Source organism: Oncorhynchus tshawytscha, linkage group LG12 (assembly GCF_018296145.1).
Source record: "Oncorhynchus tshawytscha isolate Ot180627B linkage group LG12, Otsh_v2.0, whole genome shotgun sequence".
Taxonomy (NCBI): domain Eukaryota; kingdom Metazoa; phylum Chordata; class Actinopteri; order Salmoniformes; family Salmonidae; genus Oncorhynchus; species Oncorhynchus tshawytscha.
The window spans coordinates 32,863,139-32,878,081 of NC_056440.1; the positions used below are offsets into that span (position 1 = coordinate 32,863,139).

Genomic DNA, 14,943 nt, shown 5'->3' on the forward strand with positions numbered 1-14,943 from the left:
TTGCTGAGGGCCTGGCTAGCCTCTACCCAGCCACTGTGAGTTTTACAACTGCACAGGGATGGCACATATCAGACACCAAGAAAATCTCACTACTTCTTAATGGTCTCTTCTAAGTGTGCTAGTCTGCTGTAGGAATACTTGAAGTTATGTCAGGACATAAAAACTTACATTGCAAACCTATGGTGTAGCAGTAGATTATGGATTTGAAGTGGAAAGCAACACTAAGGCATGTCTTTACTCATATCTACAGTATGAACTGTCTTAAAGCACTGTTTAATTAACAAGTTACAGTCAATGTAATCCTTAATTCATTATAACAGGGTAATTCATGTTTAAGTTTAACAAAAGTCTGAATCTCCATTGAACAATTACTTCAACCACTTTCTGGCTGAGTTCTGTTCCTGTATCCATTTTGAATAAAAGGGTATTTGAGGGAACTGAGACACATTTCGGAAACAAGTTGAGTTTAGAGAGCTTTGGGGTTGAATTTTCAAAAACAGAATTTCAATTACAGAATGTAAAGGCAGCCATTTAAAGGTCCACTGCAGAAATCGCTCTGACATTTCCTGGTTGCTAAAATTGAAATAGTTCGCCTAATTTCAGTTTATGCAACAAAACAAACAAGTATAGTGTAGAGAATCATCATACCATCTTAACCACTGTAAAATATATTTTCAATAACCCAAAATATTGTATTTTCAGGTGTTTGAAGATGGTGTACAAAACCAAAAGTAAAAGATGCAAAAACTAAACTTACAAACGGGAAGCATAGAAATAGCACACATAGAACAGGTCTACAGCTTCTTAGACTTAATTTCAATGGGAATAACAGGTCTATAACTCACATTTCTATGTGAATTTGGTCAGGTCGCCCAGAAAGTTACATATGGCAGCTTTAAAATGCATTTTACTCTGTGCTCTGTGTTGTTCAATGTAAATGACAGCACAGGGGGAAATTATCTTTATCACTTGAGTAAGGCTAAATCAGTGAAGCTGACAAATGCCTAATGGTAAGACTGAAATGACCCGAGACTGAACGGGAAAGGCATCATCACATGCTTGGATTTATGGCTTCTGTTGAACACACAGGACAGACACAAAAAGGACAGGCTCAAACAGACAACCTGCAAAAATCTTTACAACGAGAATGTATGTCTGTTTGTTCTCAATGGCTGAAGCCTTGTGTATACACAGGGTGGATGGAGTAAGATGACGTCAAAGGAAAATAATGAGCCTCAATTGAGATATGTCAACTGTGAGGAATTACACTGTGTTGCTTTGATCATGTCATTTAGAATGTGGCATTGAGACATTACAGTGCCTTGACAGTAGTGCTGATGGGAAACGGAACATACATCCAACACAATAGGAGGCACATAACCCAAACATAATAAATTAAGCCTTACAAATGAAAGCCCCTCCCTGACCACTTACTCCTCAAATAAAAATATGAAAGATAACCAAGGAAGCGGTTTGTGCAGGAAGCAGGATGAAAAAAAGCATTCCATTTATTAAAACGGATTCAAAAACGATTAAGCTTAATTTCATGTTAATGAACAGCACTCCAACAAACGCAGCAAAGCAACACATAATAACAAGACTATTTATGGTATATCCTATATACATGGATTTATAAATAAGTTGATCTCCCTCAACACTCTCAATAACAATCAGTGCCTGCTGATGTCTCCTGCTGTAGTCTTTCAGGTAGCCATGTGACAGCTCTCCACGTGTCAGTCACACCACTCTGACTCTGTTGAGCGCCGTTCACAGTTCACACACACCTCAAGGGGTATCCTCCAGTATAGTCCACAAGGGAAAACAACGGCCTTGCTTGTATGTATAAGTTCAGTGTATATTCCCCTCTTGTCCTTTTTTATTTTACATGTTTGTATATCAGAGGGCTCAGAGTTGTTTTCAATGCTTAGAGTGCAGATGAATATGTGCAATTGACGGCAGCAGTATTACACAAGTCCTTGCCCTTCTCCTCACCCCACGTCTCCTTCTGGATGGTGCATGGAGGGATGTTGATGCTTGTAGATGCTTTTTTCTCATAGCAGGTGTGATGGCACCATGTTGGACTCATCTGCGAATCTGTAATAATAATCACCATTGAGTTCAATGAAATCAGACATGGACACAAACAGTGCAAGATCCTATTGACAAAAGAGACACAAAACTAACAAGTAAATGCAGTGCTACTTTAAACCCAAGCTGTCCCATGTATGTGTCTATATTGAGCTGAAACACACTCTATCACATGTTGAGCAGGACGTCAGCTACAGCAATAATGGGCTGTGGAATCAAATCAAATCAAATTTTATTTGTCACATACACATGGTTAGCAGATGTTAATGCGAGTGTAGCGAAATGCTTGTGCTTCTAGTTCCGACAATGCAGTAATAACGAGCAAGTAATCTAACTAACAATTCCAAAAAAAAACTACTGTCTTATACACAGTGTAAGGGGATAAAGAATATGTACATAAGGATATATGAATGAGTGATGGTACAGAGCAGCATAGGCAAGATACAGTAGATGATATCGAGTACAGTATATACATATGAGATAAGTATGTAAACCAAGTGGCATAGTTAAAGTGGCTAGTGATACATGTATTACATAAGGATGCAGTCGATGATATAGAGTACAGTATCAACGTATGCATATGAGATGAACAATGTAGGGTAAGTAACATTATATAATACATTAGACAGACAGGAGGATAGACCAGCTAACTGCCCTTTCTCCTCTCTGAGCACTGCATGGCTGTTTCATTGCCAGCAATCAGCAGAGGGCACTTTAATAATACATAAGGACAAACTGTGGTCTGACAATGGCGGTTTTGCATTGTTTTCAGACCGAGTCTCTGACCTCTACACTATACTGCACTTCGTAAACTGTAGTATTCTCAATAACACACATTGTCATCCTCAGATTAATTGACCACACAATTCCTTGTTTCTCTTATTATAAAACATGATTTTGATTATATGATACAGTATGTACAACCTTATGACATTTCCAATACTTGGGTATTGAATTCAATGCTGCATGATCACTGCTCCACTCACCTTTAAACACTTTAGGCCCTATACCAGCCCATCGTACAGTGACAGTGCCTGCACAATGGAGGGGTCTGCCTTGGAACCCTCCTGAAACTCCTGCAGGGTCAACTTGCCATCAGCATTCTGGAATAAGAACACAGGAGAAGATATAGCACAACGGAACAGCATCTCTATCGCAGATCAGGCCGCTTTTACTCTATCTTACCAGTAGGGGGCAAACAAATCATGAGTAAATGTTTTTATTTTTTATTTAACCTTTATTTAACTAGGCAAGTCAGTTAAGAACAAACTATTATTTACAATGACGGCCTACCCCGGCCAAACCCTCCCCTAACCCGGACGACGCTGGGCCAATTGCGCGCCGTCCTATGGGACGGCCGGTTGTCATACAGCCTGGGATCGAACCCGGGTCTGTATTGACGCCTCTAGCACTGCGATGCAATGCCTTAGACCTCTGTGCCACTCTGTCCCCATTAATGTAATATACCAGGGCCTTTTCTACATGGCTTGGCTGATCTAGTTCAGTGCACTTGAATGGTCAGCTCACTTCCCTCCGCCCAAACAAATGACTGAGCAACTGATGCTGTGCTCTGAAGCCAGTCCTATCGGCCTGATCCTTGCACTGGGTATGGAACTGACAAACATGCCCAGGCAGGCTCCATCTCATCTTTCACTGAGCCAAGGACGAGGAGGGCCTGAGTGAGCTGAGTGGGCATTAGCACTGGGCTGTGGTGGTGGAGGGGGTATCTGTGGTGTTTATAGACTGCAGGAATTGTTAGTGATGCTGGGATGGCTACGGCTAAGAGGTCTAAACTCTAGACGGCCCACCTCACTGCACTACAGTACAGGGACACAGTAGGAACACAATACACATGGTATTTTCTGTGGAGTTGCTAGTCAGCTCATTACAATAGTCCTGCCACTGACTTGAGAAACAAAGTGATCTATAAGTTGTACAACTAAGAGCAAAATAGCTATCAACAAATAGTTACATATTTCTATCTTCACCCATGGTGGTGGTTTTGGGTACTACAGTGTTTTATTTGTGGAATAGAGGTATACCTTGTCCATCATGGAAAAAATACGGTCCACTCTCTTCTCAGGTGTATTCTCTTCTTCTGGTAACTCTACAGTGTTCCCCTGGAACACAAAGGCAAATATATTGTCTTGCAATATTTCAGGTCAATGTAAAATACTGTATGTGAATTCTACCATTAGCCTTTTTGACACTGGAACATTTTGGTATTGTATAACTTACCACCATCAGATATATGGCATCTACGATGTTTAACATCTCATCTCGTGTGACGTAGCCATCGTTATCAAGATCATACAATTTGAAAGCCCCTAAATACAGCAACAACAAAAAAACAGATGGTGAAGGCCCAGTACTGATTGTAAATAAAGTAGTTTTGGGATTGTGTACAGGTAGACGGGGATGGATGAATGTATGTAGCCTTGACCTTTTACTCAGGTATTAAACATGAGTGGCTGTATGTGGGGGAGTGGAGTGGGATGAGAGTTTTGAGATAGAATGAACCCCCACAGAGTTAGAACTATTTCTCCCAAATATTTTCTAAAGGTAATCCAAACCCAGGGCCCACATCGTAGGCAACACCATTGAAACAATACTTAAAAATCTCTTATTTGTAGTCTTCTGTGAGCCTGTCTTTTTGTTCTGTACATGCATAACAATACGATCACAAAGACTCAGGTCCTGTCACTGAAATGTCAACGTGCACTGCCTGATGTGAAGGGGTCATCTCTCCTTACATCTGAGCTTCTCATCCAGTGTCCCCCGCGAAGTCACTGACAGGGCCTGGATGAACTCTGAAAACTCTATGTGTCCATCCTATTCAATAACACACACACACAGAGAGAGGGGGGGGGGGTTAGACATGAGACAAATATCTTCTTTCACACTAACTCCCCTAAACACTTTGTTTGGTCTACTGCTGTAAAGTGGGCAGACTTGTGCTCCATGTCTGCTGCTATTTCTGCTCTGCACCTGGCTCTCCCGAGGCTAAAGTATGTCAACACTGGTCATTAGCAAGATGGATGCATGCTGCCAGGTACACTATATATATATAAAAGTATGTGGACACCCCTTCAAATTAGTGGATTCGGCTGTTTCAGCCACACCTGTTGCTGACAGGTGTCTAAAATCGAGCTCACCATGCAATCTCTATAGACAAACACTGTCAGTAGAATGGCCTTACTGAAGAGCTCAGTGACATTCAACGTGGCATCGTCATAGGATGCCACCTTTCCAACAAGTCAGTTCGTAAAATTTCTGCCCTGTTAAAGCTGCCTCGTTCAACTGTAAGTGCTGTTATTGTGAAGTGGAAACGTCTAGGAGCAACAACGGTTCAGCCGCAAAGTGGTAGGCCACACAAGCTCACAGAACGGGACTGCCGAGTGCTGAAGCGTGTAAAAACATCAGTCGTCGGTTGCAACACTCACTACCGAGTTTCAAACTGCCTCTGGAAGCAATGTCAGCACAATAACTGTTCGTCGGGAGCTTCACAAAATGGGTTTCCATGACCGAGCAGCCGCACATAAGCCTAAGATCACCAAGCGCAATGCCAAACGTCGACTGGAGTGGTGTAAAGCTCACCGCATTGGACTCTGGAGCAGTGGGAACATGTTCTCTGGAGTGTTGAATCATGCTTCACCATCTGACAGTCCGATGGACAAATCTGGGTTTGGTTGGTTCCAGGAGAACTCTACCTGTCCCAATGCATAGTGCCAACTGTAAAGTTTGGGGGAGGAGAAATAATGGTCCTGGGCTGTTTTCCATGGTTCGGGCTAGGACCCTTAGTTCCAGTGAAGGGAAATCTTAACGCTACAGTATACAATGTCGTTCTAGATAATTCTGTGCCTCTAACTTTGTGGAAACAGTTAAAGCATGACAATGCCCCCGTGCACAAAGTGAGGTCCATACAGAAATGTTTTTTCGAGATCGGTGTGGAAGAACTTGACTGGCCTGCACAGAGCCCTGACCTCAACCCCATTGAACACCATTGGGATGAATTGGAATGCCGACTGCGAGCCAGGCCTAATCGCCCAACCTCACTAATGCTCTCGTGGCTGAATGAAAGCAAGTTGCCACAGCAATGTTACAACATTCAGTGGAAAGCCTTCCCAGAAGAGTGGAGGCTGTTATTACAGCTTTTATTTGACCTTTATTTAACTAGGCAAGTCAGTTAAGAACAAATTCTTATTTTCAATGATGGCCTAGGAACAGTGGGTTAACTGCCTGTTCAGGGGCAGAACGACAGATCTGTACCTTGTCAGCTCGGGATTCGAACTTGCAACCTTTCGGTTCCTAGCCCAACCACTAGGCTACCCTGCCGCCCATGATTTTGGAATGAGATGTTCCATGAGCAGGTGTCCACATACTTTTGGTAAGATCTTTTGGTAGCCTAACTACAGATGGATTAGAATCTACTATTTGCAACAGAAACCATTTGTTTTTCCAAACTTTGTTTTTCCCTTCATTGTATTTTGGAATATTGCGAAACAATCAGCTGTTTGATATTTGCCAAAAATTTGCCAAAATGCAGCGAGCATCCTGACTGTATGCACTTGTGATTACATACAATACACAGCAATGCCTGCTACTACATGATAATGAGAAGAAGGGAACAACATATTTATTTTCAAGATACCAGTAGACCTTTTCTGATTTGATTTTCATGAGATATTGTTGTAGGCAAAATTACATCCTAGGATACATACCCCAGACCTGAGCCAGGCCTGCTAAAGGAGAGATATGGGATCTGAGACACAACAACAGCATTTTACGGACTCTCAGACTGATTCTATCTCCACCAGACAAGGGACCAGCCAGCCAGCCAGCTGATGTAAAACAGACATTGAACTGAAAAATTACACTGATTACAAATACTATTAGAACCACTGCATTCTCTCTAACTACAGGGTGCTTAGCACAAATTAAACTCATAAACATCCGAACCAGTGTGTGGCTATGGCCGCCAGGGGTCATCGACCAGCCTGTGAGGGCTGCTCTTAACAACACAACAGATGACCTTGATAACTAAACGAGGATGCTGCTTTATGAATGATTAATATTGAATATTGATAACATAATGCCAGGCTGCACTAGCATGTTTCATTAACAAGCCACACACACACACAACGTTTGGGGTTCCTCTCAAAGCCTACAGACCATGGGGATGAAACAAGAATTGCAATGCCTTGTTGTGAATTACAAAAACCTTTGTTCAAAGTCCATTTCCCTCTCATTTCCAGGAACCTCTGACATGTGCTTTGTCAACCCATCTCACCTCTGATTGATCCCACAAAAGGGACCCTTTCTGCGTTCAGATTCCACTTCTGATTAGAGACCGTTACACAGTGCTATGACCCTCAAGGCACCACAGAGACTGGAAACTGTTAGATCATCACGGAGTAATCTCACCCATCTACCAGAAACAGCATCCTAAACCTTTTTACTATACAGTATGTACGCATTTACTCACCTAACATGACAGTGACTGAAATGTAATTAAAATCACAGAAAAAGCACATTGTAATTGTATGGAGGTACAAATAATAAAAACATTTAAACCTTGTTTTCATCAAAGACGTTGAAGACAAAAGAAGCAAACTTGGTGGGGTCACCAAAAGGGAAGAACTGCTTGTAGATCTTTTGAAAGCCCACTGCATCCAGCTGACCACTTGGACAGTCCTTAATAAAGCCTTTGTACCTGCAGGAGATGATGATAATGATGAGAGAGGAAGGCAAAGAGAACACAAGAGAAAGTTAACATGATAGGGATACAATTAGCCTATTGAATATAATATGAAATTGTTCAATAACACTGAGCTTCAGATGCAGCTCTTCACAGGCAAGCAGCGTTGATCTAGTTTAAAACAGCATGTTGTATAAAAAGGTTTAACCCAAAGCTATTTATCTTGCTAGCAGATAAGATAATGTCTCTAATCAAATATAATAGGCAGAGGGAGTTTAATTAAAATCAAATTACTTTCTTGTCTTTTGATAATGTGCATAAATGATAAATCAATCTGTGAGCTTCTAGCCTCTAGAGATGAGATGATATGTCCAGAATGACATAACACCACAGCTATTTATAGAACCAATTTCAAGCCTCGTCACTCAAAGGTACAGTCTTGTTGTACAACTCAATAAAGAAACAGTGTTATCAGAGTAAAATAACAAGCCTTTAATGGGTCTGTACAGAGAGGGAGACGGAGAGGGAGATTCGAAGAAGGAATCAGAGATGGGTAGGCTAGTTTAAGGTGTATATTTCTCTCTCCATCGCTCTCTGGTAAAAGCATGGGGGTATTATCAGTTTGGTGGACTAAAATGTGCATTCACATGACGTCTGACCCAGTGTTAGACAGTGATGTTCAGAGGTAGACAGGTCTTTTGTGAGTTCCCATAACTTCCCATGTCTCTGTGTGATTGACAACAGACAGACTGGTCCTGATGAGGATCTGCTGTAATGAAGGCCAGACTGAGAGGAATGAAGAATGAAGCCAGGACAGATCCTCCCTACACTCACTCCTTCCTTTGGCTCCTCACTCTGAAACTCATATTTTTAATCTGCCTCGCAGATAAAGCACACTCCTGCTAAACCTAGAATAGGACAGACAGACACAGAGAATCTCTGGGCTGAGAAAATTTTGAAGAGAAGGCCATAATCCTCCTATTTGCATATCCAGATGTGGAGATATGCAGAGGAAACGAAAGCCCATTGAAGAACAATGAGGAATCAAGTCTAATTGCCGTTCAGCGGGCAGGTAATACAAAGCACATCATAATCCAAATATGACCCATTTCAAGTGAAATAGATTTTGTCTGACTCATTTGTGAAATTCCCATTGTCTCTGTGAGAGGGAAATCGTTTCAGTACTGTATATTCATTGGGGGACTCATGCAAAAACAGGCTAGTGCAAAAACACACAGGCCTTTAGATTCAATCAGTTGCTTAGTAACCATTGACTAGTAATTGGGCAGGATGATCCCAATCTAACTAAATGTGAAGCATCTTTCTCTAGTTTGATGTGACCCTGGCTAACTCACTAGCATATGTGCAGTTGTGCATGGACATGTAGCCTAGCTCCTAGGCCTTTCAGGATAATTGTGCTTACTCACATGAAAATAGCCTAAACCAGTAGACCAGTGACTTTATGTCATAGTTAGTGAGGCAACCTGGAGATATATTGTACATGACTGGCAGCTTTCTACCAACACGCTGTAATCTGTCATCATGGTGGATGGCTATAAACAGTGTTGTGGACAAGGCTATTTAGCTACTTTCCCTTGTTGTTGTCCAGTTGGCAGGGATACTTGGCTATGTCCCTGTGTTATTGATTGCAGGTGAGCACTAAGCATGCTAATGACATTTCATGACATTTCCCCCTGAATAGATTAGCATTGATCAATATGGAGGAGACATTTAACAGTACCAGCATTTATCTAAGAGTTTCGAAAACCCGACCGTAGGCAACAGAGTGACTAGGGTCTGGTTTCAATGACGGACTCTCGTCACTGCCTACGTCACTACTTTATCTGCTTGAACAAAATACTAAATAGTAGCTAGCAAGATGGAGATCACAGAGGTTATTTTTAATGTGTGCATTTCGCAAGTGGCTAGTTTGCATCAACTACCTTAACTAAAACCACTGCAAAGGCTTTGCTTGCAAACTTTGGTTTTCAATCGCGGCATTCTGGCATGTCTGCCTCGAGATTTTTGGGGGGAGCCCCCAGATGTATTATTATTTTTTCTTATCAACTGAGGCAGTGATGTAGTTCCTCTATGCCAAAAGAGTTCATCATTGAAACCCTAGTCAATGTGTTGCCTAGGGTTGTGTTTAAGAGTCTATTTATCTAACCTTGCTATTTATTCTATGTCTGTTAGTGGCTCCTCCACTAATTACACACCATCTGGCATTTCCCCTGTTTAAATTGCCTCTCATCTTTCACACTCAACCATGGTGATTGCAGCTGATCTTCCATTGAGGAGTCATGTAACGTTTTATGTAAAAGAATGGATGGAAGTCTGACTGACTTGGATGGAGTGCACAGCCAGGGTGTTATACTGCCCCAGTGCACCCAGGCAGCCCCTGAGACTGGCCGACTCTGTAGCCACGTGCCGAAGCAGAGCCAGCCGAGCGTTGTCTTTCTGCTGCATGTGGACAGGGATGTGGATGAGCCCTTGCTCCCTGACCCTATCAGAGAGGGTAGTGCATCAACACACTGATTGACTGGCTCACGAGGCACTGACTTCTCTCTCTCCTACAAGGATCAGGTTTTGACACAAAGCCAAGGCAGATGAAATAATGTTAAAGACCTGGCACGTGAGACGGACAGGGAAAGGCAGCATTTAGAAAGTGCTATAGGCTACAGTAAATCATCATATGTTGTATAGCTAGATCTAGCCTGGGGGTAAGATGTATGCAACTATTTATCTTTCAGCCACTAATTTACTACAAAAATAAAAACAGAATAATCAGGCAGCTCCATCATTATTTTGCTTTGAGATGAGTTGACTGTGTTATAGCATTGCATGGCAGAGGAAATGACCCAATTCCCTGTGTGCTTCAAATTGCTTCAAGAGCTGCTGCCCCTAAACACCAACTAATCCCTTTGAAAACGGCCTGGGGCATCAATTTGAGTGTCAAAATTGACTACAAAGTGTAAAGAGGATAATTTTGGTCATAAAGTCAGTCTCGTCTGAAACGGAGTTTGGATTACAATTATGTAAACAAATCATGCCCTCTTTTGCCAAGCTCCACGTGCAAATCGCCCCTCTGCCCACTTCGCTTCCGTTTATTCAACGTGGCTCCGTTGTTTCATCGCCCCAATGCGCTCAAAGGATCACAGATGTTTTAGACTGAAAAACCCTATACAGATTAACTATGCAATGCATGCTTCCAGCAGGATGCACATCCAAATGTTTTGCATGCTCTGCGGAAGGAGCCCAGTGGTGTGTATACTGGTAGTCACTAGCTAGGCCATAGACTGCTGGTTATGTATATTTGATAATCATTATCACTGCTAGCTAGATAACGTTAGCCTACATCAATACAACTCGGATTTGGCTTGGAAACACGATACCACCATTTTTTAAAAAGCTAGCTAACATTAGCATTGCTAGCTATTTTTGACGAACTTTTCTAGTAACAGTAATGGCAACATTATCATCACTCTAAAGTACATTTGACGACACAATATGACAACGTGGTTTGCTACTAATTATTTGCCCAATTTAGCGTATTTCCATTAATGTAATTTAGATGAAACAGTCACATTAGCCTCCAAGGTGCAACCCATGACTAGGACACAAATTGGATGGACCTATGGTAGTACTAGCTAACAACTCATGTCTGACTACAGCAGTGTACTAACTAGCAGCAACCAACTCAAACCAACCCAGGGCCATGACAAAACATGTCACAGTAGGTTGTATGGTGTCACCGTCCTGAATCGAATCCAATCTGTCGCCAATCGGTCAACATCTGTAAAGCATATAGAATTAGCTTCCAAACAATATTGTTATTTCTCGAGCTATGTTTATAATTGAGGGATGATGACAATTGTTGACGCTGTTTTTCTGTTAGACAAAGTGCACAGTTGGGTGTCAGACTGATCCCCTGGTCATGAATGGATGCCGGGAGAAAATGTGGGTATCATAACATGTCAAGCAATGTGATGAAACTATTTTTTTTTTCCTTATTTAACTAGGCAAGTATGTAAGAACAAATTCTTATTTACAATGACGGCCTACCCAGGGCCGAACACTAACCAGGACAGCACTGGGCCAATTGTGAGCTGCCCTATGGGACTCCCAATCATGGCCAGTTGTGATACAGACTGGAATCAAACCAGAGTCTGTAGTGACGCCTCTAGCACTGAGATGCAGTACATTAGACCACAGCGCCACTCTGGAACCCAATTGGTTTAGCGACCAAACAAAATATTTGAATTCACTGTTTACTCGCAATTTTCACAGCTTGTCAGGCAAAACTTCAGAATAAAAGTGTCATGCGACACAAGTACCCTTGTGACACCTCCATTGTTTCATTTTAAAATTTTAGTCATTTAGCAGGCTCTCTTATCCAGAGTGATTTATAGCTAGTGCATTCATCTTAAGACAACTAGGTGGAACAACCACATATCACATGCATAGTAAGTACACTTTTCCCCAATAAAGTACTTCTCAGCAAAGTCAGAGCTAGAAAGGGGGCAGTCAAGTGCAAGTGTTGCTTCAGGAATTATATTTTAATAATTTATTTTGGGGGGGAGTTGAGAAGAGGAGGGGTATTATTTAAGATACTCTTTGAAGAGGTAGGTTTTCAGGTGATTTCGGAAGATGGGCAGGGACTCTGCTGTCCTAGCTTCAGCAGGAACCTGGTTCCACCATTGGATTGCCAAGACAGAGAAGAGCTTGGGCTGAGCAGGAGCTGCCCTCCTGTAGGGGTGGAGGGCCAAGAGACCAGAGGTGGCAGAGCAGAGTGATTGGTTTTGGGTGTAAGGTTTGAGCATAGCCTGAAGGTAGGGAAGTGCAGTTCCTCTTGCTGCTAGTCAACAATGAGTTGCAGTAGTCCAGACAGGAGATGACAAGTGCCTGGATTAAGACCTGCTCCGCTTCCTGTGTGATTTAGGGATGTTGTAGAGCATGAACCTGCAGGAGCGAGTCACTGCTTCAATGTTTGCAGAGATAGACAGGGTATTGTCCAGGGTCAAGCCAAGGTTATTTGCACTCTGGAAGGGCGACACTGTGGAGTTGTCAAAACTGTGATGGAGAGGACTTTTAGCGGGCAGGCTTTCCCTGAGGAAGAGCAGCTCCGTCTTGTTGAGGTAAAGCTTGAGGTGGTGGGGGCGACATCCAAGCTGAGATATCTGCCAGGCACGCAGTGATGCATGTTGCCATGGGTGTCAGAAGAGGGGAAGGATAAAAGTAGTTGAGTGTCATCCGCAGGAGAGACCATGTGAGTAAATGATGGAAACGAGTTACTTGGTGTATAGAGCGAAGAGGAGAGGGCCTAGAACCAAGTCCTGGGGGACACCAGTAGTGAGAGTCTGTGGTGCGGACACAGATCCTCTCCATGTCACCTGGTCAGAGCGGCCTGCCAGGTAGGATGCAATCCAAAAAGTGTGCAGAGCCTGAGAAGCCCAGCCATGAGAGGGGGGAGAGGAGGGTCTGATGGTTCGTGGTGTCGAAGGCAGCGGATACGTCTAGGAGGATGAGGAGAGAGTCAGCTTTGCAGTGCGGAGAGCCTTCGCGATGCAGAGAAGAGCAATCTCTGTTGAGTGACCCACCTTGACTGGTTAGGGTCAAGAAGATCGTTCTGATAGAGGTAACAAAAAAGTCGATCAGAGACAGCATTCTCAAGTGTTTTGTGGAAAAAGAGAACGTCGTTTTTGACATCAGTCTCCCTCAACTCCTATGAAAAGGACACGACATGCCTCTGATAGTGACCCGAGTTACTGCCCTGATAACACAGACGGCTTCATCAACAACAGATAATGTTTATGTGAAAAGTTGCATTGAAAAATCCATGGCTTGATAAACTAGTAGGCTAATTCCCCAGCCAAGCATATACAACGGATATAGAGTTATTTTGGTTGTGAAGTGCATTAGCAAAAAGGTTTGTCCTTTAGAACAAAATGCAATTTGCCACCACCTCATAAGATTGTCTTCTGCAGTTGTTTGAGAGATGTTCAGTTTTCTGCCAAACATGCAGCATAGAGAAGACCAGCAAGGGGGCCCTCATCACCATCCTGAAGACATGTCCTCACTGTAAGCATTCCTATGAATGGAACAGTCAGCCACATTTTGGCAAGTATGTGGCCCGCAACCTTCACCTGTCAGCGGAAACAGCTTCTACAGGCTCATCATTTGTACAAATACAGAAAGTAAGCCACTTCAGCACTTTGATACATTTGATAACCCAATTGTGAAACATAATTTATGTAAACTGACATTATTTGTTGCTTATTTACTACTTCTTAGATGCATATAATGTTTAGGGCATTACGTAGTCTGGTGGAACCAGCCTGATCACTGTGTTGACCATTCTATTTCACTTCACATGTTATGATATCTGAAGTGAAATAGAAAGGTGATCACATCCATAAGGTTGGTTTCACCAGGCTAATCATAACCAATATTGATAATGTAATCAGTGCTCTGTGTGTGTGCGACTGACCAGTATCTTTGATAAGGGGCTAGGAGCTGATCTACGCTGCTATGCCCATCAATGGGGCGCTAGCAAAGACCTCACCTCCAGCCTGACCACTTGCCTGCTCACGAATGGTCGTCGATGGGGAGGCAATCACAATCACTGTTCTATATGTGTTCACAGATTCATGAGGACATTAGGACATAGACAAACACTATCCAGGTTAGACCATCACACGCCATTCCCCCAGGGGGCAGCAGCAACCTTTGAGCCTGGTTGGTAAGCATATCAGGTTCTTTGTAGCTCAGTTGGTGGAGCAGGGTGCTTGTAATGCCAGGGTAGTGGGTTCTATTCCCAGGACCACCCATATGTAAAATGTATGCATGTATGCAGTCATGACTAAGTTGCTTAAAAGCGTCTGCTAAATGGCATATACAATAACACCTTCCTAATATTGACTTGCACCCCCCTTTTTTCCCTCAGAACAGCCTCAATTCATCGGGGCATGGCCTCTACAAGGTGTCTCAAGCATTCCATAGAGATGCTGGCCCATGTTGACTCAAATCAAATTTTATTTGTCACATACACATGGTTAGCAGATGTTAATGCGAGTGTAGCGAAATGCTTGTGCTTCTAGTTCCGACAATGCAGTAATAACGAACAAGTAATCTAACTAACAATTCCAAAAAACTACTGT

At 42.7% G+C, this 14,943-nt stretch overlaps 1 protein-coding gene across 1 annotated transcript in view; it reads right to left on the reverse strand.

Moving 5' to 3' along the window:
* Positions 1 to 691: 691 nt before the first annotated feature.
* LOC112262980 (neuronal calcium sensor 1) overlaps positions 692 to 14,943 on the reverse strand; it is a 29,241-nt gene continuing 14,989 nt past the window's right edge. Inside the window, exons 5-10 of the mRNA XM_024438900.2 lie at positions 7,663 to 7,801; positions 4,842 to 4,920; positions 4,327 to 4,415; positions 4,131 to 4,208; positions 3,075 to 3,191; positions 692 to 2,094 (exon numbers count right to left, since the gene is read on the reverse strand). Of these exons, the coding sequence (XP_024294668.1) occupies positions 3,093 to 3,191; positions 4,131 to 4,208; positions 4,327 to 4,415; positions 4,842 to 4,920; positions 7,663 to 7,801 (484 nt within the window). The 3' untranslated portion in view covers positions 692 to 2,094; positions 3,075 to 3,092. The remainder of the gene's footprint in view (positions 2,095 to 3,074; positions 3,192 to 4,130; positions 4,209 to 4,326; positions 4,416 to 4,841; positions 4,921 to 7,662; positions 7,802 to 14,943) is intronic.